Source organism: Mesoplodon bidens, assembly GCF_964165515.1.
Source record: "Mesoplodon bidens genome assembly, chromosome: 18".
Taxonomy (NCBI): domain Eukaryota; kingdom Metazoa; phylum Chordata; class Mammalia; order Artiodactyla; family Ziphiidae; genus Mesoplodon; species Mesoplodon bidens.
In genome coordinates, this window is record NC_138175.1 from 57043079 (window position 1) to 57070986 (window position 27908).

A 27908-nucleotide genomic window follows, 5' to 3' on the forward strand; every position below is an offset into this window, starting at 1 on the left:
GGCGGGGCCCCGGGCCGTGGTGCCAAGGGGTCGGATCCAGCGTAAGGAGCCTCCCATTTCCAAGTCACGGAACCGAGGAGGGAGGTGCGCTTCGAGGGGCGGGCTCAAGGGGGTTTCACTTTAGGGGGAAGGCAGAGATATGGCCCTGAGGGGCGGGTCCCAGACTTCCCGCTCCGCTGAGGTGGCGGCGTGACGAAATCGACGCAGGGGGTCGGCATGGGGGGTGGGGGTGGAGGAAGCAGCGCGTGGCGCGCTACGTAAGGGGGTGGCTCCGCCGGGACTGCGAGCTGGTGTTTACGAGGTGACTAGCTGGTTCTATCAGAGGACGGTGCCACATTCTGAAGGGAGAGCTCACGAGTGGGGTGAGCCCGCCCGAGCGGAGAACAGACGGCGGGTGCTCAGGGGACCGGGCTTCCGGCTGTGGGGTTCGAACGTGGGGCAGGAGCTCCAACTCGGGGAGCTCAGGCGGCCGGAGGGGGCGGGGCCTCAGGCTATGTGATTGACGGGAGCCGAGGACGCCCGAACGCTGAACCCCTTATGTTCGGGAGAGGGCGGTGCTGCGGTTCGGCTGAGCCGAGGACTCCCGAACTTACGGACCGGTCACGCTCGGGTGGGGGCGGGGCTTCGTATTCTAGGAGCCCGACTCAGAGCAAGGGGACCTGAGGCCGAACCTCGGGGGTTCGGAAAGGGGAGGAGCCAAGTCCCGAGCAACCCGAAGAGGGCGTGGCCTCAGCGGGGCTTTGGCCTCTGGAGGTCCCGACACCTGACGGGGACACCCGAAGGGCGACGCCGAAATGGATCTTTCGAAGGGGGCGTGGCCCGTGCTGGGGCAGGCTTTGCTCCGAGGCGCGTGGGCCGGCATGGCAGTGTTGGCCCAGACCAGAATGTTGACCGCGGGGTCCGAGACACCCCAACGGGGCCCCGCGGCTCGGTTCGGGGCGGGGCCTCGTCTCTGTCAGCCCCGGGGCCTGGCGGGATCGCCCGAGGGCGGAGTCTGGCGCCCAGGCGGCGGAGCCTGGCCCTCCCGCTCAGCAGGTGGCGAACGCGGCCCTGAGCGAGGCTCCGACCCCCGAGACTCACGGGCGGGGCTTCGCCGAGACCACCCCCCCCCAGGCGGTGGGAGGCCTCCCCGCGGCGCGAATCGGGTGGCGAGAGGCGTGCAGGTCTGTGGGTGACTCCTGTGCCCCTGGCCTCCCGCAGGAGGATGCTGGTGGTGGAGGTGGCGAACGGCCGCTCCCTGGTGTGGGGGGCCGAGGCGGTGCAGGCGCTGCGGGAGCGCCTGGGAGTAGGGGGCCGCACGGTGGGCGCCCTGCCCCGCGGACCCCGCCAGAACTCGCGCCTGGGCCTCCCGCTGCTGCTGATGCCCGAAGAGGCGCGGCTGCTGGCAGAGATCGGCGCGGTGACCCTAGTCAGCGCCCCGCGCCCGGATCCCCGCCAACACAGCCTGGTAAGGGGGCAGGTTGGGGGCGCCTGCGGGAGAAGAGGCTGGGGACAACAGGTCCCTGAGGTGGGAGGGGTCTGGGAGTCCTGGATTCTGGAATACTGTGAGAGTAGGATACTGGGATCCCCGGGTTCGCGCCCCGAGGTTGTGAGGCGCCAGGGAGTCAGGATTCCTAGCTTTCTAAGGCAGGGCATGCCTGAATCCTGAGATTACAGCTAAGTTTACTTCTCAGGCATTGGCATCTTTCAAGCGCCAGCAAGAACAGGGCTTCCAGGAGCAAAGTGCTCTGGCAGCTGAGGCCCGTGAGACCCGTCGTCAGGAGCTCCTAGAGAAGATTGCAGAGGGCCAGGCTGCGAAGAAGCAGAAGCTGGAACAGAAATCAGGGACCAGCGGGAGCCAGGATGCCGGTGGGAACCAAGCTGCAGAAGAGAATGAGGCCAGTGCTGGCCAGGCTGCTGGAGAGCATGAGGAAGCAGGCGAAGGTGGGAGTTGGAGTCCAGGGACCAGGGGAAGGAGGGAAGAGATTTGGGGGAATTTTGGCAGGGAATCTAGGGGTGGTTCTCCCTGGGGCTGGGAAAACCTTGCCCCTTGGATTCACCAAACTCTCTTGGATTCACACCCCCACCAGGCTCCTCCCCTCCCCAGCCAGGGCCTTCAAATGGGGCGGCTCCTTTGCCCAGGTCTGCTCTGCTCATCCAGCTGGCCACTGCTAGGCCTCGGCCCATCAAGGCTAGGCCCCTGGACTGGCGTGTCCAGTCCAAAGACTGGCCCCACGCTGGCCGTCCTGCCCACGAGCTTCGCTACAGCATCTACAGAGACCTGTGGGAGCGAGGCTTCTTCCTCAGTGCGGCCGGCAAGTTCGGGGGCGACTTCCTGGTCTATCCCGGTGAGTCTGTGTTGGGACCTCTGATTGCCACTCATTTCTTCACAATCCCACTACATTCTGCATTTTTCTTTTCTTTTTTTGGTCTCATTTTCTCAGCCTCTGAAACCATGGAAGGACAGGAAACACTTGGGAGCCCGTGCTCATTTGAAGGGCAGTTTAGTAAATGAGAAAAGGGGGCAAAAAAAAAAAAAAGAACAGCTCATAAAAAACATGTATAGTAAGAAGTAAATCCTATTTTATACTGTTATGCAGTTATAGACAAATTATTTAAGTAGTCTTAAAAATTGTGGCTCTAGTGAAAGAATATGAAAAGAACTTAAAGTGGAGTACTAAGTAGCCAGAGAATCCTATCAAGCAAGTGGGAAAAAAGCTTGAAAGGATTTGCTCCAGCCCAACGACAAATAGTTAATAGTTCTGGGAGGGAATTTGCATCAGGAATAGGTAAAGGGGACTTTTGATGAATCAGTTAATTTTTGAATTTATTGTGTAACTTAAAGGTTAAAAAAAAAGTGCAGAAAATCACTCTGTTTGTTCTCCTTAAGAACATAGATAGAACTGCCTGAGAAGTAGTCAGATCTTAGCCATTCATTGGAGACTGTCCACTAAGTTCCCTGCAGATGAGTTGACAGGCTTATTCTCTTCTCAGACTAAAATTTAACTGACTGATTTAGGAGCTGAGAACAGTTTCCCTGCCCCATTCTCTATAAGTAACCATGGTTTAATTACTTTGCTACTGTTTTTTTGGGGGTGATTTTTGTATGTTAAAAAAAAAAAAGAAAGATTATTTTGGTTTTGCAAATGAATATTCAACTTACTAAACATACAAATGTTAATTTCTAGGTTTTTTCTAAGCTTTCTTCAATTTATAAAACTTAATTTTTTCAATCTACCAGATTTTAAGGGGACCATTAATTCATGTTTGATCCCATTTACAAAAGGAATTAAGTAGTTTCAAACATTATAAACTGCATTTTAAAATTTAATATTTTTATTTTCTTTTTTTTTTTTTTTTTTTCTTTTCTGTGGTATGCGGGCCTCTCACTGCTGCGGCCTCTCCCGTTGCGGAGCACAGGCTCCAGATGCGCAGGCCCAGCGGCCATGGCTCACGGGCCCAGCCGCTCCGCGGCATATGGGATCCTCCCAGACCGGGGCACGAACCCGTATCCCCTGCATCGGCAGGCGGACTCTCAACCACTGCGCCACCAGGGAGGCCCTATTTTCTTTTTTAAGTTCTGAAGCTTTCTGGTTATGAACCTTGCCAATAACTTAACTCTAATAAGTTATAAATGGGGTGATTTTTAAGTTTATATTCTTACACTGTTAATAGACTTACTAAAACTTCAGATTAAAATAAGTTTAAATCAATCACTCAATCACACATTTGAAACTAAACCACAAGGCTGACCTGTTACTTGTAATAGGTCAATATTTCTAAAACGATACTCAATGTATCAAATATACATAAAATCTTTGTCCCCTGAATATTACTATTCAAGGTCTGAATCTCTTAAATACATATTTCTAAGTCTAACTCTAAATCTTCCTGAGGTTAAAAGATGCTAAGTTTCTTGGAAAACAATTTTGGGGTAACTTCTCAAGCATTTTGATGCTCCTTTCTCAGCTGACTGAGGTATCTTAACAACCAGAGAGGTGCCTGGCTCCTGGAGAGGTTCTTGCTAGAAACCCAGCTGCCAGGGAGGGCCTTGATTTATAGTTGCTACGACATCCCCTCAGATGGAAGGTCTTATAGCCTTGCTCTTTTATTTATTTATTTTTCCCCTCCGTTTTATTGAGACATAATTGACATACAGCACTCTATAAGTTTAAGGGGTACAGCATAATGATTTGACTTATACACATCATGAAATGATGACCGCAATAAGTTTAGTGAACATCCATCATTTCATACAGACACAAAATTAAAGAAATCGAAAAAAAATGTTTTTCCTTCTGATGAGAAGTCTTAGGATTTATTTGCTCTCTTAACAATGTTTATATATAATGAACAGCAGTGTTAATTATATTTATCCTGTTGTACATTACGTCCCTAGTACTTATTTGTCTTATAACTGCAAGTTTGTACCTTTTGACTACCTTCATCCAATTCCCCCTCCCTCCATCCTCTGCTGCTGGTAACCACAAATCTGATCTCTTTTTCCATGTCTTTGTTTACTTTTGAAGTATAATTGACCTATAGTACTGTGTAAGTTCCTGGTATGCAGTATAGTGATTTTATATTTCTATATATTTCAAAATGAGCACCATAAGTCTAGTTACCATTTGTCACCATACAAAGACATTACATAATTATTAACTATATTTCCCACACTGTACATTTCTTACCTGTGAGTCATTTATTCTGTAACTGAAAGTTTGAACTCCTTAATCTTCCTACCTATTTCCTCCCCCAGCCCTCCTCCCCTCTGACAACCACCTGTTTCTTCTCTGTATCTATGACTCTGTTTTTGTTTAGTTATGTTTGTTCATTTGTTTTGTTTTTTAGATTCCACATATAAATAAAATCATACAGTATTTGTCTTTTTCTAGTTTATTTCACTTAGCATAATACCTTCTATTATGCTAATAGAGGTCCATCCATGTTGTCAAAAATCCCAAGATTTCATTCTTTTTTATGGCTGAGTAGTATTCCGTTGTATGTATGTATGTGTGTGTGTGTGTGTGTGTATATGTATATATGTATATAATACCACATCTTCTTTATTCATTCATCTATTGATGGGCATTTAGGTTGCTTCCATATCTTGGCTATTGTAAATAATGCTGCAGTAAACATAGAGGTGTGTGTATCTTTTCAAATTAGTGTTTTCATTTTTTTCAGATAAATACCCAGGAGTAGAATTGCTGGAAGCCTTTCTCTTTTAGATTTACATTACCTGTTACTTAGTTTTCTGGAAAGTGACCTACTCATGGTCCTACTTTACTTGAAAGCATTCATCTAATCCGGGGGCAAACTATAGCCCCAGGTCAAATCCAGCCCACTGACTGGTTTTTTTTAAACAAAGTTTTATTGGAACACAGCCTTGTCCATTTGTTTACATATGGTCTGTGGCTGCTATTGTGCTAGAGTGGCAGATTTGAATGTTGGCAGCATGGCCCACAAAAACTGAAAATGGCCCACAAAAACTCTCTGACCCTTTTCAGAAAAAGTTTGTTGACTCCTTTCTTCTATCTATTTTATTATGCCATCCTATTGTAAATTGTTTTCTTACTTCTTTTAGTCTGTTAGAGTCACTTCTCATTGGATATTTACATGATACCCTTTTGAGTTCCTCATGGCTTTGACTGACAACGATATATTCAATTATTTGTTTTCATTTTTGTTTTTAAAATAAGATTATGCTATACATGTGTGTCAACTTGCCCCACCTCCAAGGTCCAAGGGTGTCTTTTAAAATACTGGTAGTGATAGCTGGAACCATCCCCATGTCCTCCGTGTGGACGTCCCAGTGTCTTCCAGCTCCCTGCTACTGGAAACTGCTACCTGCCTCTCTCCTTCACCCAGGCGACCCGCTCCGTTTCCATGCTCACTACATCGCTCAGTGCTGGGCTCCCGGGGACCCCATCCCACTCCAGGACCTGGTTTCTGCTGGCCGCCTCGGCACCAGTGTCAGAAAGACACTGCTGCTTTGCTCTCCGCAGCCTGATGGTAAGGTGGTCTACACATCCCTGCAGTGGGCCAGCCTGCAGTGAACTCCAGAGACCTGTGGGCACGTGGCTGTGTCCTTGGCAAGAGCCTTTCTAGATGGTCCCAAGCTCATCTCCGAGTGGGAGGCTCGACCACCCTCCTGCCTCTCTCGGCAGTTAGTTTTTGATTCCAGATTTATAAACACTACATCCTTCTCATGTCCCTCCCTGATTCAAAGCACTTAGTGGCTGTGTTGTTTTTATAGTTACCTATTTCCAGCTGTGAGTTTCTTGAGTGTGAAAGCTGATTCACCTCTGTTTCCTACAAGGCTTAGGTCCCAAGAGGTCTCAATAAACTTGTTGAATAAATGTGGAGTTTGTGATTTGAATCCTTATGACAGTCCTGGGAAATGTGGCCATTTGTATCTGCTTGTACAGATGAGGAAAAGGCCTGGAGGAGGGGAAATGACTTGTCTGAGGTCACACATCTATTAGGGAGCAGGGCTGGGATTTAAAACCTGGTCTTTTTTTTTTTTTAATTGATTGATTAATTTATTTATTTGGCTGTACTGCGCGTCTTGTGCGATCCTAGTTCCCTGACCAGGGATTGAACCCTGGGCCCTCAGCAGTGAAAGCGCAGAGTCCTAACTACTGGACCGCCAGGGAATTCCCAGACCTGGTCTTTGTGACACCGAATTTTGAGCTCTTCCACTGCACTAAACTTCCTTTTGAAAACATTTTTACAAGACATTTCAGATGCATACAAAGGCATAAATAAAAATAACACATGAAGAAAAGAAGGAAGCGAGTGTTGCAGTTTTAGGATAGCCATTTGGGGTAGGGAAGGGAACGTCAGGGGTGGTCTTTTTTTGCCTTGGGTGGTGTTTATTCAGGTGTTTGGAGAATTACTTTTTTTTTTTTTTTTTTGCGATATGTGGCCCTCTCACTGTTGTGGCCTCTCCCGTTGCGGAGCACAGGCTCCGGACGCGTAGGCTCAGCGGCCATGGCTCATGGGCCCAGCCGCTCCACGGCATGTGGGATCTTCCCAGACTGGGGCACGAACCCGTGTCCCCTGCATCGGCAGGCGGACTCTCAACCACTTCGCCACCAGGGAAGCCCCGAGAGTTACTTTTTATACCATACATTTGTATTCTAGATCCTCCTTTAAGTGTATGTTCTATTCCACAATTTTTTTTTTTTTTTTTCAGTACGCAGGCCTCTCATTGTTGTGGCCTCTCCCGTTGCGGAGCACAGGCTCTGGACGCACAGGCTCAGCGGCCATGGCTCACGGGCCCAGCCGCTCCGCAGCATGTGGGATCCTCCCAGACCGGGGCAAGAACCCGTGTCCCCTGAATCGGCAGGCGGACTCTCAACCACTGCGCCACCAGGGAAGCCCTATTCCACAATTTTTTACAAAAGCTAAAACACATACGTATGAAATATGCATTTGTAAAACGATCTATATAGCGCCATTCTGCTTAAGAAATCACTAGAACGTTACCAGTACCAGCTTCCAATATTTATACATTGATTTTTTTTTAGACTTTCTAGACGTGGACCATTTTTATTTATTTAAAACAATTTTTAAAAACATTCTCTTTAATATTTATTTATTTTTGGTTGCGTTGGGTCTTTGTTGCGGCATGCGGGATCCTTTTGTTGTGGCATGTGGGCTCCAGAGCGCAGGGGCTCTGTAGTTGCGGCGCTCTGGCCCTCTAGTGGTGGCCCATGGACTCAGTAGTTGCGGCACACGGGTTTAGTTAGCCCCACAGCATGTGGGATCTTAGTTCCTGGACCAGGGGAACCATTTTTAAAGTCTTTATTAAATTTGCTATAATACTGCTTCTGTTTTATGTGTTGGTTTTTTGGCCGTGAGTCATGTGGGATCTTAGCTCCCCAACCAGGGATCAAACCCGTGCCCCCTGCATTGGAAGGCAAAGTCTTTTTTTTTTTTTAATAAATTTATTTATTTATGTTTGGCTGCATTGGGTCTTTGTTGCTGTGCGTGGGCTTTTCTCTAGTTGCGGAGAGCGGGGGCTACTCTTCGTTGCGGTGCGTGGGCTTCTCATTGCAGTGGCTTCTCTTATTGTGTAGTGCGGGCTCTAGGAGCGCGGGCTTCAGTAGTTGTGACGCACGAGTTTAGTTGCTCCGCGGCACGTGGAATCTTCCCAGACCAGGGCTCGAACCCGTGTCCCCTGCATTGGCAGGCGGATTCTTAACCACTGCGCCACCAGGGAAGTTCCTATATCTTGATTTTTTAAATGTGTAGCTTTGTTTGGTCACATAGATTTCGTTACTGTAATACAGTCACATGGTGAAAATTCTGGGGCTGAAAATCTCCACCTCTGGTTCTCAATTTCTACCCCCCCCCAATTTCTTCTTTCTTTCTTGCCCTATTTGGTGAATGAACTTGATAGACTCTTGATGTCCTGCAGCCTTAGATTATTATTATTTTTTTTTGGCCGCACCATGTGGCATGTGGGATCTTAGTTCCCCAAACAGGGATAGAACCCGCACCCCCTGCAGTGGAAGCACAGAGTTTTAACCACTGGACCTCCAGGGAATTCCCTAAGCTTAGATTAATTTAAACTAGTATACTAACTCCTGCCTGGCTAACACTCTATACTTTTGCCTGTTTTGTAATTTCTCCAATACCTCTCTTCTCTCTACAACAAGGTACTTTGATGACTCAGTACCTGCGTCCTGAGTCTTCCCTCTCAGAAGTTCCTCATTAAAAACTATTCTGACGGGCTTCCCTGGTGGCGCAGTGGTTGAGAGTCCGCCTGCCGATGCAGGGGAAACGGGTTCGTGCCCCGGTCTGGGAGCATCCCACGTGCCGCGGAGCGGCTGGGCCCGTGGGCCATGGCCGCTGAGTCTGCGTGTCCGGAGCCTGTGCTCCGCAACGGGAGAGGCCACAGCAGTGAGAGGCCCACATACCGCAAAAAAAAAAAAAAAAAAAAAAAAAAAAACTATTCTGAGGGCCTCCACATGCAAAAAAGAAAAAATCCAGATACAGTCTTTACACCCTTTACAAAAATTAACTCAGAATGGATCATCGACCTAAATGTAAAAATGCAAAACTATAGAACTCCTGGTAGATAACATAGGAGAAAACCTAGATGACCTTGGGTATGGCGATGAAATTTTACTTTATTTATTTATTACTTTTTTTATACATTTATTTTTATTTTTGGCTGCGTTGGGTCTTCGTTGCTGCGTATGGGCTTTCTCTAGTTGCGGCGAGCGGGCTTCTCATTGCGGTGGCTTCTCATTGCAGAGACGAGCTCTAGGCGGGGGGGCTTCAGTAGTTGTGGCATGCAGGCTCAGTAGTTGTGGCTCACAGGCTCTAGAGCACAGGCTCGGTAGTTGTGGCACAAGGGCTTAGTTGCTCCGCAGCATGTGGGATCTTCCCAGACCAGGGCTGGAACCGGTGTCCCCTGCATTGGCAGGCGGATTCTTTACCACTGTGCCACCAGGGAAGTACCATCGATGACATTTTAGATATGGCACTAAAAGGCATGATCTGTGAAAGAAAAAATAGATATGCTGGACTTTGTTAAAATTAAAAACTTCTGTGAGAAAATATTGCAAAAGACACATCTGATACAGGATTGTTATCCAAAATATACAAAGAACTCTTAAAAGTCAACAATAAGAAAACAACCTGATTAAAAAAATGGACCAGAGACCTTAACAGATACCTCACCAAAGAATATAAAAAGATGCCAATATGCACGTGAAAAGATGTTCCACATCATCTGTCATCAAGGAAATGCAAATTAAAGCAATGATGAGTGGGGAAGGTCATCACCCTTTCCCTATACATTGCCCTGTGCATCTCTTCCTTCTGGATGTTCCTGGGTTATATCCTTTCATAATAAACCTCTAATTTTAGTAAGTAAGGTGTTTCTCAGTTCTGTAAGCTGCTCTAGCAAATGAACTGAACCTGAGGAGGGGGTCGTTGGAAACTCTGAAACACCAATGATGAAAGTATAGTTAAGTTATTCATACATTTAACAATGTTTTGACTGTCAGCTTATATGTTAAGCCTGTGCTAAGACACTGATAAACAGGAAAGATGAGGTCTCTGCCCTCCTATAGACTTTAAAAAAATTATTAAAAAAATTTTTTTTAATTATTTATTTGGTTGCATTGGGTGGGCTCCTTAGTTGTGGCATGCGAACTCTTAGTTGCGTCATGCATGTGGGATCTAGTTCCCTGACCAGGTGTCAAACGCAGGCCCCCTGCATTGGGAGTGTGGAGTCTTAACCACTGCACTACCAGGGAAGTGCCTGCCCTCCTATAACTTTTTTGTCTGGGAGCTAACTTGTAAACAAGAAAACAAAAAAGAACAAGGTAGTTGGACAGATACAGAAATACAATGAGACAATAATAATGATAATGGTAGCTAACGCTGAGTGCTTTCTCGGTGCCAAGCACTATCCTAAGCAATTTGCATAGATTGCATCATTTCATCCTTACGATAACCCTATGAGGTGGGTGTGGTCGTCACCCCCATTTTATAGATGAGGAAGCTGAGGCACAGAATGATTGAGAAACTTGTCTGAGGTATTAGAGCTAGTAATTGAGGATTGCTGAATTTGAACCCAAGCATGTGGATAGAGCAGGGTGATGTCATAAAGGAAAGGACTGAGTGGGACTGTTGCTCTGGGGAGGGAATACTGACTTCCGAGTCCGCTGGACAGCAGCTGTATAAAACAGCAGTGAAGAGCATGGGCTATGGAGCCAGACTGTCCCAGCTGCAATGCGGGCCTGACTTCTAGTTGCTGTGAGACTGAATATACAAACAGACAACGGACAGGTCATATATGAAAACAGAACTCTGATCCACAGCCTGCAGCAGCCTGCCCAGAAAACCAGACCCCTTATCTATAATAAACAGCTCAGCACTGGTCAGAATGGCCATCATCAAAAAGTCTACAAATAATACATGCTGGAGAGGGTGTGAAGAAAAGGGAACCCTCCTACACTCTTGGTGGGAATGTAAATTGGTGCAGCCACTATGAAGAACAGTATGGAGGTTCCTTCAAAAACTAAAAATAGAATTATCATATGATCCAGCAATCCCACTCCTGGGCATATATCCAGGGAAAACCATACTTCGAAAAGATGCACACACCCCAATATCCATTGCAGCACTATTTACAATAGCCAGGACATGGAAGCAACCTAAATGTCCATCAACAGATGAATGGATAAAGATGTGGTGTATATATACAATGGAATGTTACTCAGCCATAAAAAAATGAAATATTGCCATTTGCAGCAACATAGACATAGAGATTTTCATACTAAGTGAAGTAAGTCAGACAGAGAAAGACAAGTATTCTATGATATCACTTATATGTGGAATCTAAAAAAATGATACAAATGAACTTATTTGCAAAACAGAAACAGATTCACAGACACAGAAAACAAACTTACAGTCACCAAAGGGGACAATGTGGGGGAGGAATGATAAATTAGGAGTTTGGGATTAACATATACACACTACTATATGTAAAATAGATAAAAAACAAGGATTTACTGTATAGCACAGGGAAATATATTCAATATCTTGTAATAACCTATAATGGAAAAGAATCTGAAAAATATATATATTTATAACTCAATCACTTTGCTGTACAAGTGAAACTAACACAATATTGTAAATCAACTATACTTCAATAAACAAACAAAAACAGCTCAGTAAGCCAGCCTACTGTAAGGCAGGCTTGTAGGAAGTAACAATCCAAGGAACCAAATAATAACCCCTACAACAATAGGTCCAAAAGGGCCAGGACTTGATTAGTAATTCACAACTCTACTCATTTTTGTCCCCACTTCCAATTTAGGACCAAGAAAAGAAAGCCAAATATGTACCCCAACCAATTGCATAGGGTACCTAACTTCTAGTCTGCCCACGTCTAGCTTCTCCATGACGACAGCCTCCAATCTGGGACACCTGAAGCCTTTCCTTTTTTCTGCTATATAGCTTTCCCACACCTCTGCCTGCCTTTGAGTCTCTGCCAAAACATGAGTGATGGTGACTGACTCCCTTACGCTGAATAGATAGCCTTTGCTTGTTCTCATCCGGTCAGTCTTAATTTATTTCCACTTTGTGCAGTCTTGGATAAGTTCTGTAACCACTTTTTGGTGCCTCAGTATCTGCCTCTATAAAATAGGATAATAGTATTAGTGCCCCTTAAGCAAGCATCTATAAAACTATTACTATGAGGGAGGGCAACTTCTCTGAGAGTCCTCCTTAAATATGTATTAAGTAAATTAACATATGTAAAGTTCTGAGAACAGGGCCTGATACATAGTAAATATTCCAGAATGTCACCTGTTACTATTTGTAGTGATGGAAATCATGGGTCACACGAATTAAAAACAAAACAAAACAAAAACAAACAAAAACAAAAAACCAAAAAAACCCCATAAGGTGTTTAGCCCAAAGCCTAGCACATTTAGAGTGCTTATTAAATATTATCTAACAGCGATAAAGAAAGTCATTGGTGTGAATGGGATTATCCCAGAGAGAAAAGGACTAGAGGAAATAATCCTGTCTGAGAGGAAGATGTTGGCCGAGGAGATCAAAAAACAATGTATAAATTGCTCCAGGTTTATAACAAGAGGTGTCAGAACATTTTCCCTGTTCTGGAAACCCAAAGGAAAACCTCAGGATGTAAACTGCTGTCTTTGATAAAGAGGCACAAAGCCTTTTAATCATTGGGTCTCAAGTTAAAAAAAAAAGTCAGTCACCTTCTTAAAGAGGCTTCCCTGACCATCCTATCTGGAGTACCATTTTCCCTCCGTCATTATCAGTAATTTATTTTCTTCAGAGCACCACTCTGAAATGATCTACTTTATTATTTTTTTTTCCCTGTTCCCCTAAGGCTCAAAGCTTCACGAGTAGAGGATTTGTTTTAGGGTTCAAAAGGGCAGACTGGCTTCTGGCTGTGCTTCGGGTTGACATTCTGATATGAAAAATGATTTTTTTCATTATTCATGGATATAACATTATCTTCTGGAAGGAGCTTTGATTTCGCACAGCTCCAACCGTCTGGGGATCTTTTCACAGAGACGGAGCCGGCTTTAGTCTAGTGGTGGTGGCGGTGAATACTCCAACTTTATACCGCGACTCAGAGGCCAGCTGACGGCACTTAAGTAACCACCGAGGGCGGAGAGGAGTCCTCACTTCTCACCGGACGATGCTCCGACACCTTGTCAGCTAGAGACGGGGTCCTCCCAACTGAGCACGCCGCTCTGGCCCAACCTCTCGTCTCCATTGCTTTTCCGCCCGCCAACGTCTTTTCTGATTGGTGCAGGCGGGCGCTGCGCGTGCTGACGTCACAAGTCGGCGGCGCTGCTATAAGAGCGCGGCCGGGGGACGCGTGCGCCTTTTTCCCGGTTACCGGAGGGGGTGAGTAGGTAGGGTGTACTGCTGTGCTCTTTATTCTGGGTGTGGGTTGTAGGGTCTTGCGGACCATCCGAGCTTTAATGAGTTCGCTAAAGAAGGTGCAGGTGAGATGAAGGTGGTTGAAGAATAGTGGGAATGGTATCGGTTATAAAAGCTTGAGGGACGTTCTCGCGATATTTTCCCGGGGCGCCGCGAGGTTCTAGCTGAGTTGTGGGACTGCGCAAGCGCTGCTCCGAGTCCTCACTGTCCCCTCTTCTTTCCGCACAGACGGGCAAGTAGAGCCAGCATGCCGGTGGCCCGGAGCTGGGTTTGTCGCAAAACGTATGTGACCCCGCGGAGACCTTTCGAGAAGTCCCGCCTCGACCAAGAGCTGAAGCTGATCGGTGAGTGACTAATGCAAGGTTTCTGCTTCCCGGGCCGGGGAAGCTAACACGTGGGTGAGGCCGCCCACGTACTCATTCTGCTGGAATCCCTCCGGTGTGTCCCCCTCCCTCTTCCCCGAATTCGGGATCGTTCGTTGTTTAGATTTTCTGTACCCCGAAACCACCAATCCTTTTCACTAGTCCGTGGGACTGAACTTGTTCGTCCATTCTTTGCAGGCGAGTATGGGCTCCGGAACAAACGTGAGGTCTGGAGGGTCAAATTTACCCTGGCCAAGATCCGCAAGGCTGCCCGGGAGCTGCTGACGCTGGATGAGAAAGACCCGCGGCGTCTGTTTGAAGGTGTGTATGGGAAACATTGGGCTTCAGTTTCCGCTTGATTAGAACTAACAGTGCTCAGCAAGCTTGGCCACCTGGCTCTAGCTGTACACAGTGTAGCAAAACAGTACTGCTGCTTATGTGTCTTGTTCACTGGGGGTGGGAATAGACTGAAATTTCTGAAATGTTGGTTGGTTCTAGCAGGGAGGGAGCTTTACTGTGTACATTTGCCTGCTTTAACATGGTGGTCAAGGACATTTACTCAAGGTCTGAACAGGAGAGGACCTGTGGATATCACAGGGAAGAACATTCCAGGTGATTTTTGGAGAGGGTACAGATCATATAGTAATTACAGTGACAAAAAATTGTGGTAAGGTACACGTGACAGAATTTATCATCTTTTAGACTCTTAAAGTTCTAAATTTCTACTTTGAGATGGGGAGTTAATGGAGGGCTTTTGGAAGGAGTGATTGACATCAGATTTTAGTAGATTGTCAAGTGGCAAAAATATTAAAATAGCTGGTATTTTATAAGGCTCACTGAATGCCATTTTCTAAGCTCTTTGTGTACATTATTTAATCTGCACAAGCAACCTCATAGCAGGTACTGATAATACTCTTCTTCAAATGAGCAAATGGTCAGAGGCCTCCCACCATAGGTGGGACTGGAGGGCAGGCTCCAGAGTTCAGGTGAGTTCAGCAATGGGGATGGAATGAGGATTCCAGGGGAAGCTTAGAGAACATCACCAAAAGTTGAAACAGTGTCTAAGTGTAAGAAGTAATCAGTAGACTTGGTTAGTGTGTTCTGCATTGTATCCTGGTGTGGAAGATACATGTACACACATACATATACCTACATACATACATACAGTTTGTGATTCTAACAGATGTGAGTTTGGCTGTAGGTGGTTCTGTATCTTGGGTTTTTTTTTTTCTTGTTTTTTTTTGTAACAGTTTTTATTGGTATAAAACTTACACAACATGACGTTTACTCAAAGTGTCCACAACTTGTTTTTAGTTGCCTCTAAAATTGGCCACTGCCTAGGTGTCATCTTGATAACTTGCTTTTGGCCTGTCCCTGGGAAATCTTGATTTCTGGTGAAAAGCAGGAGGGGCTGGGAAACCCGCCAGGCTTCCTTGGGCACCTCGCTTTTTATTCTCAGTCAGGGTTGCTAGTCTGATTTTTCTCCCAAACTGTGGCTAAGGAAGGAAGTGCTGTTACACTCCTCGCTGTTAAGCATAAGTAGTCATCCATATTAGAGGTTGAGAAAGGCTTGGAGCGTGTTTAACTAACTACAGCACATTTATCACTTTTATCTGTCCTAGACCCAAGGATGTGAGAGGTTTTCATTCTTGAACTTTTGTTAGTTCATAAACTCCTTTGACAGTCTCATGATAATTGAGGAATCTCCCCCATGGACACTGGTATCCGGTGGGACTTTATCCCTGAGTCTGGGGGACAGGCTGCAGCTGGTTCTGAGGAACTTGCTGAAGATAGAGATAATCACAGAGAAACTTAGGTGATAAGCAGTCATGTGACAAAGAGATGGCATAGGGCAGGGTGAGAGGCCAGTGTCCAGGGATTATTTGGTTTTCCGGGGTGGAAGTGGAAGTTGCAAGAGGGAGGCATCAGGTAGTACACTTTCTAGTGAATGAAGCTCTTTAGATTCCTGGGATGGGGAGGAGGAGCCTGCAAGCTCTTGCTGTTACAGCCTTGCCTTGCTTCAGATGCAGCCTTTCCCACTGAGGTGTGAGAGTCTCATCTGATAAAAAGACTTACTGGTTCATTCAGTCACTTACAGGTATGAACTCCTTCCTTACACCAGCTTAAGGAGGACAGGTATTACATCTATTTTTCACATTAGAAACTAAGGCACTTACAGGCTTGCCGCATGCTATAGTGACAAGGGCCCCTTTGCCACTGAGGTGCCCACTGGCTTACATTTTTAAAAAATTTATTGGGTTTGGCTTTTACATTTTAAAAACTGATTCTGGGGGGCTTCCAGTGGTTGAGACTCCACGCTCCCAATGCAGGGCCCTGGGTTCAACCCCTGGTCAGGGAACTAGATCCCACATTCATTCCGTGACTGAGTTCACATGCCACAACTAAGGAGCCCTCAAGCTGCAGCTAAGGAGCTGACCTGCCTCAACTAAGACCTGGCACAATCAAATAAAAGTAAATAGATGGATAGATAGATAAACAGATAGATAAAACTAGTCTAAAAAAAAGGAAAACTGATTGATTGTTAATGCTTTGGCCAAATGGAGCCCATGTAACAATTTTTAGTAGTTGGGCATGATCCTGTTGAAGATGCACAGTTTATCGGTGTTATTTTTGTCTTCATACCAAATAAGGTTTTTCCTGTATTGATGACCCTCCCCATTGTTTAAGGATGTAGGTGTTTTAATAGTAAATATGGAATATATTTTTGAAGTAATACAGGTTGAATTATTGTCAAGTTTCTATTTTCTAATGTAAGGACAAAAAGGCATGAAGTGTCCAAACTGGTAGATAATCCCAAACTCACTTTTGTTTACCTTTGAATATGTTTTTATATTACTATTTGAATATCATGTCTGTGTTTTAAATTGTATAATTTATAATTCATTATTATATTAGTTTCAGGTGCACATAGTTTTATAGTTACAAAACTTTTTCTTGTGATGAGAAGTTTTAAGGTCTCATTGTGGGTTTGAGTTGCATTTTCCTGATGGATTAATGATGTTGAGCACCTTTTCTTGTGCTTTTTGGCCACCTGTATGTCTTTGGGAAAATGTCTATTCAGATCATCTTCCCATTTTTTAATTGAGGTGTTTGTTTTTTGTTTTTTTTTAAATAATTTTTTATGGATTTATTTATTTTTATTTATTTTTGGCTGTGTCGGGTCTTCATTGCTGCTCGTGGGCTTTCTCTAGTTGCAGCGAGTGGGGGCTACTCTTCATTGCGGGGCACAAACTTCTCATCGCGGTGGCCTCTCTTGTTGTGGAGCATGGGCTCTAGGCACTTGGGCTTCAGTAGTTGTGGCACACAGGCTTAGTTGCTCCGTGGCATGTGGGATCTTCCTGGACCAGGGCTCGAACCTGTGTCCCCTGCATTGGCAGGTGGATTCTTAACCACTGCGCCACCAGGGAAGTCCGTTTCTGCTCTTAAGTTGGATGAGTTCATTACATATTTTGGGTATTAACCCCTTATTAGATACATGATTTGCAAATATTTTCTCCCATTCTGTATGTTGCCTTTCCATTTCGTTAATTTCTTTTGCTGTGCAGAAGCTTTTTTGGTGTGGTCCCACTTGTTGATTTTTGCTTTTGTAGCCTTTGCTTTAGGGTCAAATCCAAAAAAATCATCTCCAAGATATGTCAAGGACCTTACTGCCTATGTTTTCTTCTAGGAGTTTCATGGTTTCAGGTCTTACATTCAAGTCTTTAATCCATTTTGAGTTTCTTTTTCCACCCCCTGCCACACAGCTTTCGGGATCTTAGTTCCCCGACCAGGGATTGAGGAACCTGGGCCACGCCAGTGAAAGCACCCAGTCCTAACCACTGGACTGCCTGGGAATTCCCGATTTTGAGTTAATTTTTGTGTACAGGATAAGGTAGGGGTCCAGTTTCATTCTTGCATGTGACTGTCCTGTTTTCCCGACACCATTTATTGACGAGACTTTTCTTTCCCTGTTATGTATTCCTGGCTCCCTTGTTGTAAATTGACCATTAATTTGTGTGGGTTTATTTCTGGGATGTTTATTCTGTTCCCTTGATGTGTTTTTTATGCCCATATCATACTGTTTTGATTACTATAGCTTTGTAATGTATACAGCTTTGTTCTTAAGATTGGCTTTAGCTATCCAGGGTCTTGTGGTACCATAAAAATTTAGATTCTTCTTTTTCTGTGAAAAATGGCATTGGAATTTTGATAGGGATTGCATTGAATCTGTATATTGCTTTTAGGTCGTATGGGCATTTTAACTATCTTTCCATTTGTTTGTGTCTAATTTTTTTCATCAGTGTCTTATATTTTTCATTGTGTAGGCTTTTCATCTTTTATGCGGTTATAAATGGGAGAATATCCTTGTTTTGTATTCAGCATTTATTCAGTGCATATTATGACCTGGGGTGTTGGGAAAGGTATATAGTACGTATAGTATGTTTCTGCATTTAGATTCTGGTCTGCTAGGTTTCTGGTCTGCTAGGAAGACTTTGTCATCACAGTGAGCCATCTTTCCTTCAAGCTTTGCCTGGGGGCAAGGGAGGGGATGGGTGGTAATGGTGCTTTTACCCCAGTGTCAGTGTGTTAGTGATAATCCTGTGTGGTGATAAGGAGCTCAGTGAGTGTGAGCCTGGGGGAAGGGTTTTGCCCACAGCATCCCAAGAGCTGTCCTGAGTGGAGCTTTGGATGCCCATGGACAAGAAGTAGCGAAGCCTCCTGAAAGTAGAGTTGTGTAAAAGGTAGAAGCTGACCTCTGCTGGATTACTTTATGCCAGGCATTGTTAGGTCCACACCATCTTTTTAGTAGACAATCTCAATGATAAAATGGATGACATGCACTCAGCTTAAATGTATGCCCAGTCTTTTTCAGGCCTATAAGATTGGTTCTGATACTGTTCCAATATTATAGATACGGAAGGTGGTTTAACCTCATTTGATTAGTAGGGCTTTCTTGACTAGAATATTAGCCCTTAGCTGCTCTGCTGTGTTATGGGAGGAATAGTTTAGGAACAGCAGCACTCAGAGTTTTGCAGATGAATGCTAAGCCTTTCAAGGGGGTTGTCTCATTTACTCTTCCCAACAACTCTGGAAGGTTCTTCCTTTTTCAGATGAGCAGAGTTGTATGTAGCCACCTGCCTTAGGGTAGTGTGAGGATTCCGTTAGTCACAGTGGCTCACATAGTAGCATGTTGAGTCCTGTATCAGAATTAGCTCTTAACTTCCTACTTTGCCCCACCACCATGATTTGGAGGTGGAGGATTTGAACCCAGAAGTCTGAGGTCGGCCAGAATGCTGAGGCAGGCCTTCCTTCCCCTCCTTCCCCTCTTACCAGGCAATGCCCTGCTGCGGCGACTCGTCCGTATCGGGGTGCTGGACGAGGGCAAGATGAAACTGGATTACATCTTGGGCCTGAAGATTGAGGATTTCTTGGAGAGACGCCTGCAGACCCAGGTCTTCAAGCTGGGCCTGGCCAAGTCCATCCACCACGCCCGTGTGCTGATCCGCCAGCGCCATATCAGGTGCCACCTCTGGGCCCCCTGAGCCTTCCCCACCCCATCCCCTCTGATGGTGGCCCTCACTGAGCCGCTGTCGCTATCTCCTGTGCAGCCCTTGGAGGTGATGAAGGTGTGAGCTCCCCTTGAGGGTACAGATTGACCCCCTACAAACAGCTCATGGGGGAGCTGGGGGCAGCCTCACCCCCCCGTAGCCCAGCGCAAGGGTCACTGCGGCTGGAGCCGTACACCTTGCGAAGGCTTCTACGAGGCGTGCGGGTAGCTGGACAGGTAACAGCCCTCGGTGTCCAGTTGAGAGGAGTCACTGGGGCTAACTGACTTGGGTGGCTTTGGCTGTGTAGTGGGCCCTTGTGAAGCCACTCCAGGCCCTGATCACAGTGCACTCTCCTGTCGGCCTTAATTTGGTGAGTTCACCACAGGCCAAGGTCTGATGCTCATGGTGGCAGCTGCCACAGTGAAGACCAGAGGCCAGAAGGGTCTTTATCTGAGTACTCAGTTTACCCTTTGTAAATTGGGCCCCGTTCATGAGGCCCAGTTGAGCTGTGTAGTAAGTGGGTGGGATACATGCACACTGGATTTCTGCCGCAGCCTTTCGTTAGCCCTGTGACCCATGGGCAGGAGCCTCTCACGTTGCTTGTCTGAAATGAAACAACCCCTATCCTTTCGGGTTGCTGCTTCGAAGACAATGAAACTACACCTGCTAATAGAGCTCAGTGTGTGACACACACAGTTGAGAATATTTGAAGTGTCTGGCACAGTTGTGTATTTGAAAAGCAGGTCTTGGGTTTATATGTTGCCACCTCACCTCATTCACTCTGGTCTCGTGGGTTACTTCTGAATTGCTCTCTCCCTTCTGTGAGGTGTGAATGTAAAGGTGGATGCATTTGTGTGAATTAGGTGATGCCTGAAAGCTCTCCGGAACACACAGCAATTCCTTAAGATCAGGAGCCCTTCCTGGTTATTGCTTCAGAGTCAGTGCAGCTCTGTAGCACCGGCCCTGTCAGCTGCAGAGCACAGGCAGAGGGGAGCAGCGTCCTGTTTCCCCGTCCTCTTCACCTGCCGCCCCCTCCAGGGTCCGCAAGCAGGTGGTGAACATCCCATCCTTCATTGTCCGCCTGGACTCCCAGAAGCACATCGACTTCTCCCTCCGTTCTCCGTATGGGGGCGGCCGCCCCGGCCGCGTGAAGAGGAAGAACGCCAAGAAGGGCCAGGGCGGGGCTGGCGCTGGCGACGACGAGGAGGAGGATTAAGCCCACCCATCCCGCCTGGGCTGATGGAGCGTCTAGTTTTCCAGTCAGATAATAAAACAACGTTTCGGAACTGGTGTTTATTGGTGTGCCTCTTTCCTCCGCGCTCTGAACACAGGCCTTCTGTAGTGGGAAGTGCAGGCTGCGTCCTTCAGCGGGTTTCCACACATGCACAGAGGGCCCTGGCTTTGTTCAGGTGCTTGGGACCACGTGCAAGATGGTGGTCCTTTTCGCCTTAGGGCTGGGCTGCGGTGTCCTGACAAACATCTCTGCACATAACTTATCACAGCAGGGAGACCAGTAGTATTATGAGGAAGGTTCTTTGAGACAAAACCAGAAGGAAATTCTCAGCCCCCCATTTGCATGTGGGGCGAGGAGTCATTTCCAGGCAGAGGATGCAGGGGAACCCTGCCCCTCCCCCTGCATTTGGAGTTTATGATGATATTCTTGGTCCCAAGGGAGGCAGGCTTCCCTTTTCTCTGTTTGAGAAGCTGCCTCAGGCAGGGGAGGAAGGGGCTTGGTCTCAGGAAATGAGGAACACTTGGAATTGAGCAGCCTCTGAGCAGCTGCAGCCACAGGGCACACTAGTCCTGGTCTGGGGGATTTGGGGCTGGGATGTAAGTGGCCAGCTTCACAGTGAGGGCGCAGGGTTCTTTGCGAAGTCCGCTGTGAAGCCTGCAGAAGAATCGAAGTCCTTGCAGCCTACTTGGGCTGGGTGGTAGGCCTCCCTCACCCCAAGGTGTTGATGGCGGTTCTGTAGGGTCCTTGAGGTCAGGACCCTTGGTAGGGGCCATAAAATCAGCTGTGATGACCATGGAGTTGTGGAAGCAGTTGGCTTCCAGGAGGTCTCAAGCTCCTGGTGGTTCTTGTCAGGACTCCAGGCTGGCTGGAGTTCAGTATAAGCATTTATGGGGGCAGCTCCTGGGGGTCCCTGAAATCCGGTCCCTGGAGCATGGGGTCTGGGTCCTTCCTGGGCTAGCGGATGGCGAGAGCAGCATACACGCTGGGCTCTTCTGGGGGCTCCCCTGACTGGGGGGCAGGGGGTGCAGTCTCCCGTCTGAGGGTCGAGTGGTTCAGCTGGGCATAGGTCACATCCTGGGGGGCTTCAGATGCGGCAGACTGGCGTGGGGGAGAGAGAGGGAGGTTGGTTGGGGGGGGCCTGGGGCTCCGGGAGGAAAGGAGGCACTCCTTGGTGGTCTTAGTCATCAAGGCTCTGCTGGAGACACTGAGGGCTGGTCTCTGAATCTTTATCCTTCTTTCAGTCCCTGTAGCTTTGAGCTTCAGGGAGGAGGGAAGTGAAGGAAGTGGAAATTCCTGTGACTGGTGGCTGGTTGTGTAAGTTTGGTGCAGGGGAGAGGGCAGGACTGGAGGTAGGAATTGGGTGTGGCGCCGTCCCCATGGAGGGACGGTCAGACCCCGCCGCAGCCTGGGAGGAGCTGGGGTTCGCCAGAGTGTGAGCAGGAGCTGACCCTCACCCCAGTTAACCAACGCTCGAGGTACGTTGCTGGGGTTCACCCAACCCGGAACAGCCGAGGGCTGAGCGAGTATTTTAGAACCCTCTGGAGTTTAGAAGGCATCCCCTCTGGGCCTCTCTGCAGCCCCAGGCTTGGACTTAGCCCCTTTGTGGGGGGCACAGACTCTGAGCCCTAACCTTCAGCCCTGCCAGCTCCACCTGAGCATTCAACACCTTGAAGGTCAGAGGAGACCAGGTGTGGGGTTGCAGCAGCCCACAGGGCAGGTGCTTCCAGAAGGGAGAGGCTGCCAGGAGTTGAGTGGCGTCAGGGTTCAGTGTCTGCTGGATTTGACGTCTGAGCAAGGAGGTCGGGTGCCCTGGTCAGGATTGGGGGAGCTGACCTGACCAGCTGCCTGCCGTCCTCCGGCTGTGTGTCTTCCACGACAGCCTCCGGTGGGGACAGAAGAAGGGGGTGCCATCTCTCGCCGAGATTCCCTGACATCTCACAGCAGCTGTCCAGAGAGGGTCAGCGACGTGGCCAAGGCCACACAGGACCAGGTTCGAGCTCTGACATCCCCAAGCCCAGAGCGCTTTCCAACCACTGCCTGGTGCCCACTGCCCACCCACATCGTCTGGCCCTGTCTCCTTCCCCCAGGATGGCCCCTCTTCCCCTAACACAAGCTCTCCTCCTCGACGTCCGCAGCTGGGCTGGAGCTGGGGGAGGAGAGGAGTGTGAGGGGCGGTGCGGGAGCTGCACGCAGGCTGGGCAAGCTGGGCGGGGTGGGAGTCTCTGGGAGAGGTCTTGCCTCTTCTGCCGGCCTCTGTCCTCGGGCACTGATGCTGCGGCCGCTGCAGGAAGTTGGGAATCGGCCTCCAACCCACCCCAGAACCCTTCTCTAGGGTTACAGTAAGATCTGCGAGGGCCTACGAACCGATAAGATTATAATCCCCTGCCACCTCCATAAAGAAGTCAAGAGAAAAATCTAAACCAGAAAATACAAAACTTGCATGTGTTTTCAAACATTTCGTAAGTTTAAAAAAATCAAAAGAATACTTTGAAATACGTGTACGCTCATATTTAATCTCTTCTTTTTAGATTTTCTCATTCGGAGATGCTGGAGGGGTTTTCTAACCTGACTTCACCCGTCTCTTAGGTTTCCCTTTGGCTGGTGCCCAAAGCCCAGCACCTGCAGGGGCCTGGGTCACCCCGTTCCCTACTCACCCGACTTCCTGCGTCTGCTCTGAGCCCGGTGTCGGACGAGGAGGACGAGGAGGACGAGGGGCAGCAGGACGAGGGCCACCGAGACCCCGATCAGAACGTTCAGGTACCGTTTGAGACCTGGGGCACCAGTGACGTCATGAGTGAGCCCAAGATGCCATTCAACTGAGCGCCTACTGTGTGCAGGCCCGTGCTGGGGTCTGTGCATTCATCTCCTCTAACCCGCCCCACCCATTTTACAGACGAGGAAACTGAGGCGCAGAGAGGGACTTCACAAACCCCAGGTGACCCAGTCTGGACATGGCAGAGCTGGGGTTGGAACCCAGGGCTGGGGGCTCCCTCGTATGTTTCTAAAATTATTGTTTAACGTTGTCGCCTCCAGGCAGAACACCAGCGCAGAGACGTGTCCCTCAAACCCAACCCCTACTCCGCTGCCAGCCCAGCCCAGATCTGTCCCCACCCTGCAGAGGCCTGGCATCCCCCCACGGGGCCTGTGTGGACAAGGGAGTGTGTGTCTGGGAGGGGCAGGCGGGAGGCTCTGGCCTTCCTGAGCTCTAAACAGGGCCTGTGTTGAGGGCTCCCCGTTGAGGGAGGAAGCAGGAGGGCTCCTCCACGCAGGGTGAGCCTCGGACTCTGCGAGGAACGTGACTCAGCCAAGATCCCAAGCTTGGGAAGTAGCAGAGCGGTGTGACTTCCAAGCCCTGTTCTTTCCCTGACCCCACGGCTGCTCCTTGGAGGGCTGAAGCCCCTGGCTTTAAGGAGGAGGGCTCAGACACCATCCCCACGCACAGTGTCGGAGCAGACTTCTTGCCCTTTGCAGTCGGGGAAGTGGATCCCAGTGAGAAGAAGGAACTTTCCTCAGGTCATTAACTCAGGAAGTGGGCTGAGCCAAGACCAGACTGAGCTCCTCCCACCACCACCTCCTCACAGAGACCCTCACTCACCCGTCTACACGCCTGACTCTGTGTGGGGGAGAAGCTGATCCTCAGAGCCTCCTGGGGGTCCGGACAGGAGGGGAGGGCGGGGGGCTGCTTCTCCCCACACAGCCCACTGCTCCTGCCCCAGGATGGGCCCTGACATCTCCCTCTCCATGATCCCCCACCCTTCATCCACCAGCCTCAGCCCCGGGAGCCCTTTGGTCTCCCCACATCTCTGCTCGACTCCCAGCCCTGCTGGGACACAAGCTGTGCCAGGGCCTGTGATCTTGGTCCTGTGAGGATTGAGGCCTCTGCTAGCCACCGGCTCTTGTGGTGTTCTCTCAGGGTGAGGGGCTATGAGGATTGGGGACCAGAGGAGGATGGAGATGGGGGGAGCTCTGGTCTTTTCCCCTTCTGGTCAGCCCCGAGTCTTCTCTATCACCTGCAACATGTCTGGACCCCAGGGATGAGGATGAGGATGGTGCAGGGAAGGGAGTTGCTCTGGCTTTGTCCATCCCTTTACTGTTGATTCCCCTCCTTCTGTGACCCCCTCACTCCCAGCCCAGCCTAGAGCTGGGGACAGGACCCTGAACTGACCAGGAAGACACACAGGGCCAGGGCTGGGGTCCCCCACCTGAGAGCAAGAGCTCCAGGGGTCGCTGGGCTGTGACCTCAGGGAGGGGGAGGTGCTCAGTGAGCTGTAGCACGTGTAGATCCCACTGTGGGCTGAGGTCACAGGACTCAAGGTGAACTTGTTCTGAAAGGGTGGAGCCGTGTCCTGCAGACGAAGGTGCTGGGGAGGAGTGAGGGACCCCTCCTTGGACAGATGGAGGGGATCGGACCAGACCTCAGAGCCACACTGCAGGGTCGTGTTCTCTCCCCAGGGCACTGAAGGTCCCGGCTGGGCTGAGAGGGAGGGTTTCCCGTACCTTCCTGGGGGCGAGGAAGGTCGTGATGTGTACAGAGCCACCCCCTACACACCCTTGACCCTGAGCTGAGGGACCACCATCCTCTCTCCAGGGACCCTGTCTGTGACCCCCTCTCAGCTGCTCTCAGCCCCTCTGTGTGGGTCTCTCTTATCTCCTGGCACCCGCTCCATTTTTCTCACTCACTCTCCGTGGACCACTGCCCTATCTCAATGTCTGCTGTAGGACTCCTCCCAGGACCCCATCACCACCAGGGGTGACTCTGGGCCCAGCACCCTGAGAACACAGTCAGGACATGGGGCAGGACAGGGGCTCCTCACCACGACCAGGCTGTGCAGGGGGGCGCTGGCGGCCGACCACACTTAGAAGAGGCTGGGTCCACCGTAGCATCTGTACCGGCCCCCATGGGTGCGGCTCACATGGCCCAGGGGGAAGTCAGGGCTGTGCTGGGCCTCAAGACACAGGGGAGGTGTGACCTCCTCGTCCTTGGTCAGAGCAAATCTGCCAGAGCCGGCCTTTGAGTGACACCGGAGGGTCAGGCTGTCTCCACAGAGCACGAGTGAGTCCGGCTGGGCTGAGAGGGAGGGCTCCTTGTACACGCCTGCAGAGAAGGGACAGTGGCACCGAGGGGGACGCACACCCCACATTGCTCACTGGGGCTGCAGTGAGAGTTCTCCCTGGTCCCTCCCAGGCCTCCCGCCAGTGGTTCTGCCCCAGGAGGCCACTGCCCCTGACCCTCCATCACCCCAGGGCTCACTGGGCACAAGGCTCAGGTCAGGGGTCCAGGAAACGATGGGGCTGGGGGCCCTCACCTGTGACCTGGCGATGCAGAGGGTCACTGGGGTGTGACCACACATGGAGGGAGCTGGGAGAATCATAGCGTCTGCAGGTCCCCCCACGGGAGGAGTTGAGGGGGCCCACAGGGCACACGGCCTGTCCCCTCCCATGGGTCCTCGATGTCCGGTGTCGGGCGGGTCAGCACCTCCCTCCTTCAGCAGGTGCAAAGTGTCCGCTGCAAACTGTGAGCTGCATGCCAGGGACACGCTCCCTCCTGAGGCCACCACAGGGTGTGGCTGGGCTGAGAAGGAGGGGCTCTGCGCACCCCGAGGGAGGGGAAGGGGCTGGGTTAAAGGGGGACCTGCACCCCGCTCACCGCAGGTGTGGGCTGCGAGGGGAGACGTCCGTCCCCCTGAGCCCACACTCTGCTCCCTCTGCCTGTAAGGACGCCGCCGCAGTGGGAGGGGACCCGGGTCCTCCCTCCTACCTGTCCCCACCAGGAGCAGGGGGTCACTCCACTCTGACCTGTCTTTCCTGCTACGATAGACACACTGATACTGCCCTGCAGTGCTTGAGCTTGAGGATTGAAAGGGGAGACTGGCCTGGTTACTGGAGTCCGGTGGGGCCTTAGCCTCCCGGAGTCCAGAGGGCCTCCCTCTATACAGACGGTAGACAGCAGCCGTCAGAGACCCCGGACACCAGATGGTCGCAGGGCTTCCCTTGGTGACCATGGGGCGTAGGTCAGCCCAGATGGAGGGTTTCACGTGGATTCCTGGAAAGGAATCAGACCTGAAGTGTCAGGGGTGCCTTTCTCCCCTGTTTCCCCAGCTGTCACCGCCAGACCCCTTCCAGACAGGTCACCATCATCCCAGACCTGCTGTGCTCGCCCCAGATGACCAGGGGCTTGTGGGATTGAAGCAGGTCTTGGGGGCGCTCACCTGCCTGGACCTGGCCCCATGGGTCTGGGCACAGCCCTAGAAGAGAGTTCCCTGTGAGCGCCCGCCCTCCAGAACACAAAGATGCTCCAGGCCTGGTCTGGGCCCTGAGTGCTGGGGTCAGATCTGAGGCTGAGCACTTCCGCCCTCCCCCACCAGGTTCTGCCGCCCCTGAGCCGCCTTAGACCTGGGGTCTCTCAGCTTCAGACCTGGGAGGAGTGGGGCCCCTTCCCCCCTCCCTTCCCCAAAGCCCACCGAGGCAGAGAAGGGCAGTGAGGGTCGGGGTCGTGGCTGGGCCTCCCGTGGCCCCCAGCTGTGCTGGTGTCTTACAAAGTCCACCGAGCCAGCAGGACAGACAGACACGCGGCGGGTGACAAGGTGCAGGCTCTGTGCTACACGTCACCGGGTCCTTCATAGCAGCCTCTCAGGAAGAGGAATAGCCCCCCCAGGGCCTCACGCTGCTCTACCTGCAGGATGGGGCCCAGGAGACAGCCGGCTCTGGGACCTTCCAGACCACATCTGGGTCTCACCAGACCCCACGCACTCTGCCTCTCGGGCCAAACCCAAAGACAGAGAGTGACACTCGTCCCAGGACAGGAAGTGGAGGATGCAGGGCAGGGCCTAGGAGCAGCCCAGTTTGGGCTCCGATTCTTTTTTTTTTTTTTTTTGCTGCAGAAAGCTTTATTGTTTCCCTTTGGCCCAGGGCTCGGAGAGGGCTCTAGGGCGGTTAACAAGCTGCCCAGTGGCTGCAGGGACAGGCTGCAGGCAGAAGCCCTGACCCCAGAGGGGCTCCTCACAGGCCGCTGGGCTCCAGGGGCTCCTAGCGGTGCCTGGGGCTGAGCCTTTGGAAGAGACACTCGCCCAGCTCAGCCTGGGGGCCGAGCAGCCTGCGGAGGTTGGTCAGGTGGTCGCCCATCTTCTTGATGAGCTTCACCTGCTCATCCAGGAAGTGGCTCCAGGAAGTCCAGAGGTGGAGTCTGCGCGGGGAGAACCGAGGGTCTGCGGACCCACAGGGCCTGGCGCAGGTTCTTCTCCGTCAGCCAGGCGGCTTCCACGGCGTCCTGGGCTTTACCCACGGCTCCTGGGACGGCTTCGGCACGTCCTGGAAGAGGGCGCGGCCACA

The 27908-nt window shown here is 50.0% G+C and overlaps 2 protein-coding genes and 1 pseudogene across 5 annotated transcripts; 2 read left to right on the forward strand and 1 right to left on the reverse strand.

The window, feature by feature from the left end:
• The first annotated feature begins 235 nt into the window (after positions 1-235).
• TSEN34 (tRNA splicing endonuclease subunit 34) lies at positions 236-6341 on the forward strand. Of its 3 annotated transcripts, none has more exons than XM_081217427.1 (5): positions 236-301; positions 1201-1447; positions 1674-1923; positions 2070-2327; positions 5851-6341. In XM_081217427.1, the coding sequence occupies exons 2-5, from the start codon at positions 1205-1207 to the stop codon at positions 6036-6038; spliced, it is 939 nt and encodes a 312-aa protein (XP_081073553.1). In that variant the 5' UTR covers positions 236-301; positions 1201-1204; the 3' UTR covers positions 6039-6341. The 3 variants fall into 3 exon arrangements, with proteins under 3 accessions (XP_081073553.1, XP_081073552.1, XP_081073551.1); XM_081217426.1 differs by having other exon boundaries at positions 277-362; XM_081217425.1 differs by lacking the exon at positions 236-301 and having other exon boundaries at positions 1674-1917.
• Positions 6342-13627: 7286 nt separating this feature from the next.
• Positions 13628-20631, forward strand: RPS9 (ribosomal protein S9). Its single transcript, XM_081215969.1, has 4 exons — positions 13628-13778; positions 13995-14117; positions 19131-19317; positions 20384-20631. Exons 1-4 carry the CDS (start codon positions 13682-13684, stop codon positions 20559-20561), a joined length of 585 nt encoding a protein of 194 aa, XP_081072095.1. The 5' UTR covers positions 13628-13681; the 3' UTR covers positions 20562-20631.
• Positions 20632-21533: 902 nt separating this feature from the next.
• LOC308605812 (leukocyte immunoglobulin-like receptor subfamily B member 2) lies at positions 21534-27701 on the reverse strand (annotated as a pseudogene). Its single transcript has 9 exons — positions 27647-27701; positions 26453-26622; positions 25886-26167; positions 25394-25674; positions 25077-25080; positions 24782-24925; positions 23234-23350; positions 22210-22316; positions 21534-21677 (listed from the first exon to the last, which is right to left on the reverse strand). The product of its transcript is annotated as a leukocyte immunoglobulin-like receptor subfamily B member 2 (transcript).
• Between the last annotated feature and the right edge of the window lie 207 nt (positions 27702-27908).

What these genes read in the sequence shown, in the direction of transcription:
- TSEN34 (XM_081217427.1), top strand. Translation starts at nt 1,205, where the DNA reads ATGCTGGTGGTGGAGGTGGCGAACGGCCGCTCCCTGGTGTGGGGGGCC. An exon ending in ATCCCCGCCAACACAGCCTG is followed by an intron (nt 1,448 to 1,673) that starts GTAAGGGGGCAG and finishes TTTACTTCTCAG; the next exon opens with GCATTGGCATCTTTCAAGCG. An exon ending in GCATGAGGAAGCAGGCGAAG is followed by an intron (nt 1,924 to 2,069) that starts GTGGGAGTTGGA and finishes CACCCCCACCAG; the next exon opens with GCTCCTCCCCTCCCCAGCCA.
- RPS9 (XM_081215969.1), top strand. Translation starts at nt 13,682, where the DNA reads ATGCCGGTGGCCCGGAGCTGGGTTTGTCGCAAAACGTATGTGACCCCG. An exon ending in CCAAGAGCTGAAGCTGATCG is followed by an intron (nt 13,779 to 13,994) that starts GTGAGTGACTAA and finishes CATTCTTTGCAG; the next exon opens with GCGAGTATGGGCTCCGGAAC. An exon ending in CCCGCGGCGTCTGTTTGAAG is followed by an intron (nt 14,118 to 19,130) that starts GTGTGTATGGGA and finishes CCCTCTTACCAG; the next exon opens with GCAATGCCCTGCTGCGGCGA.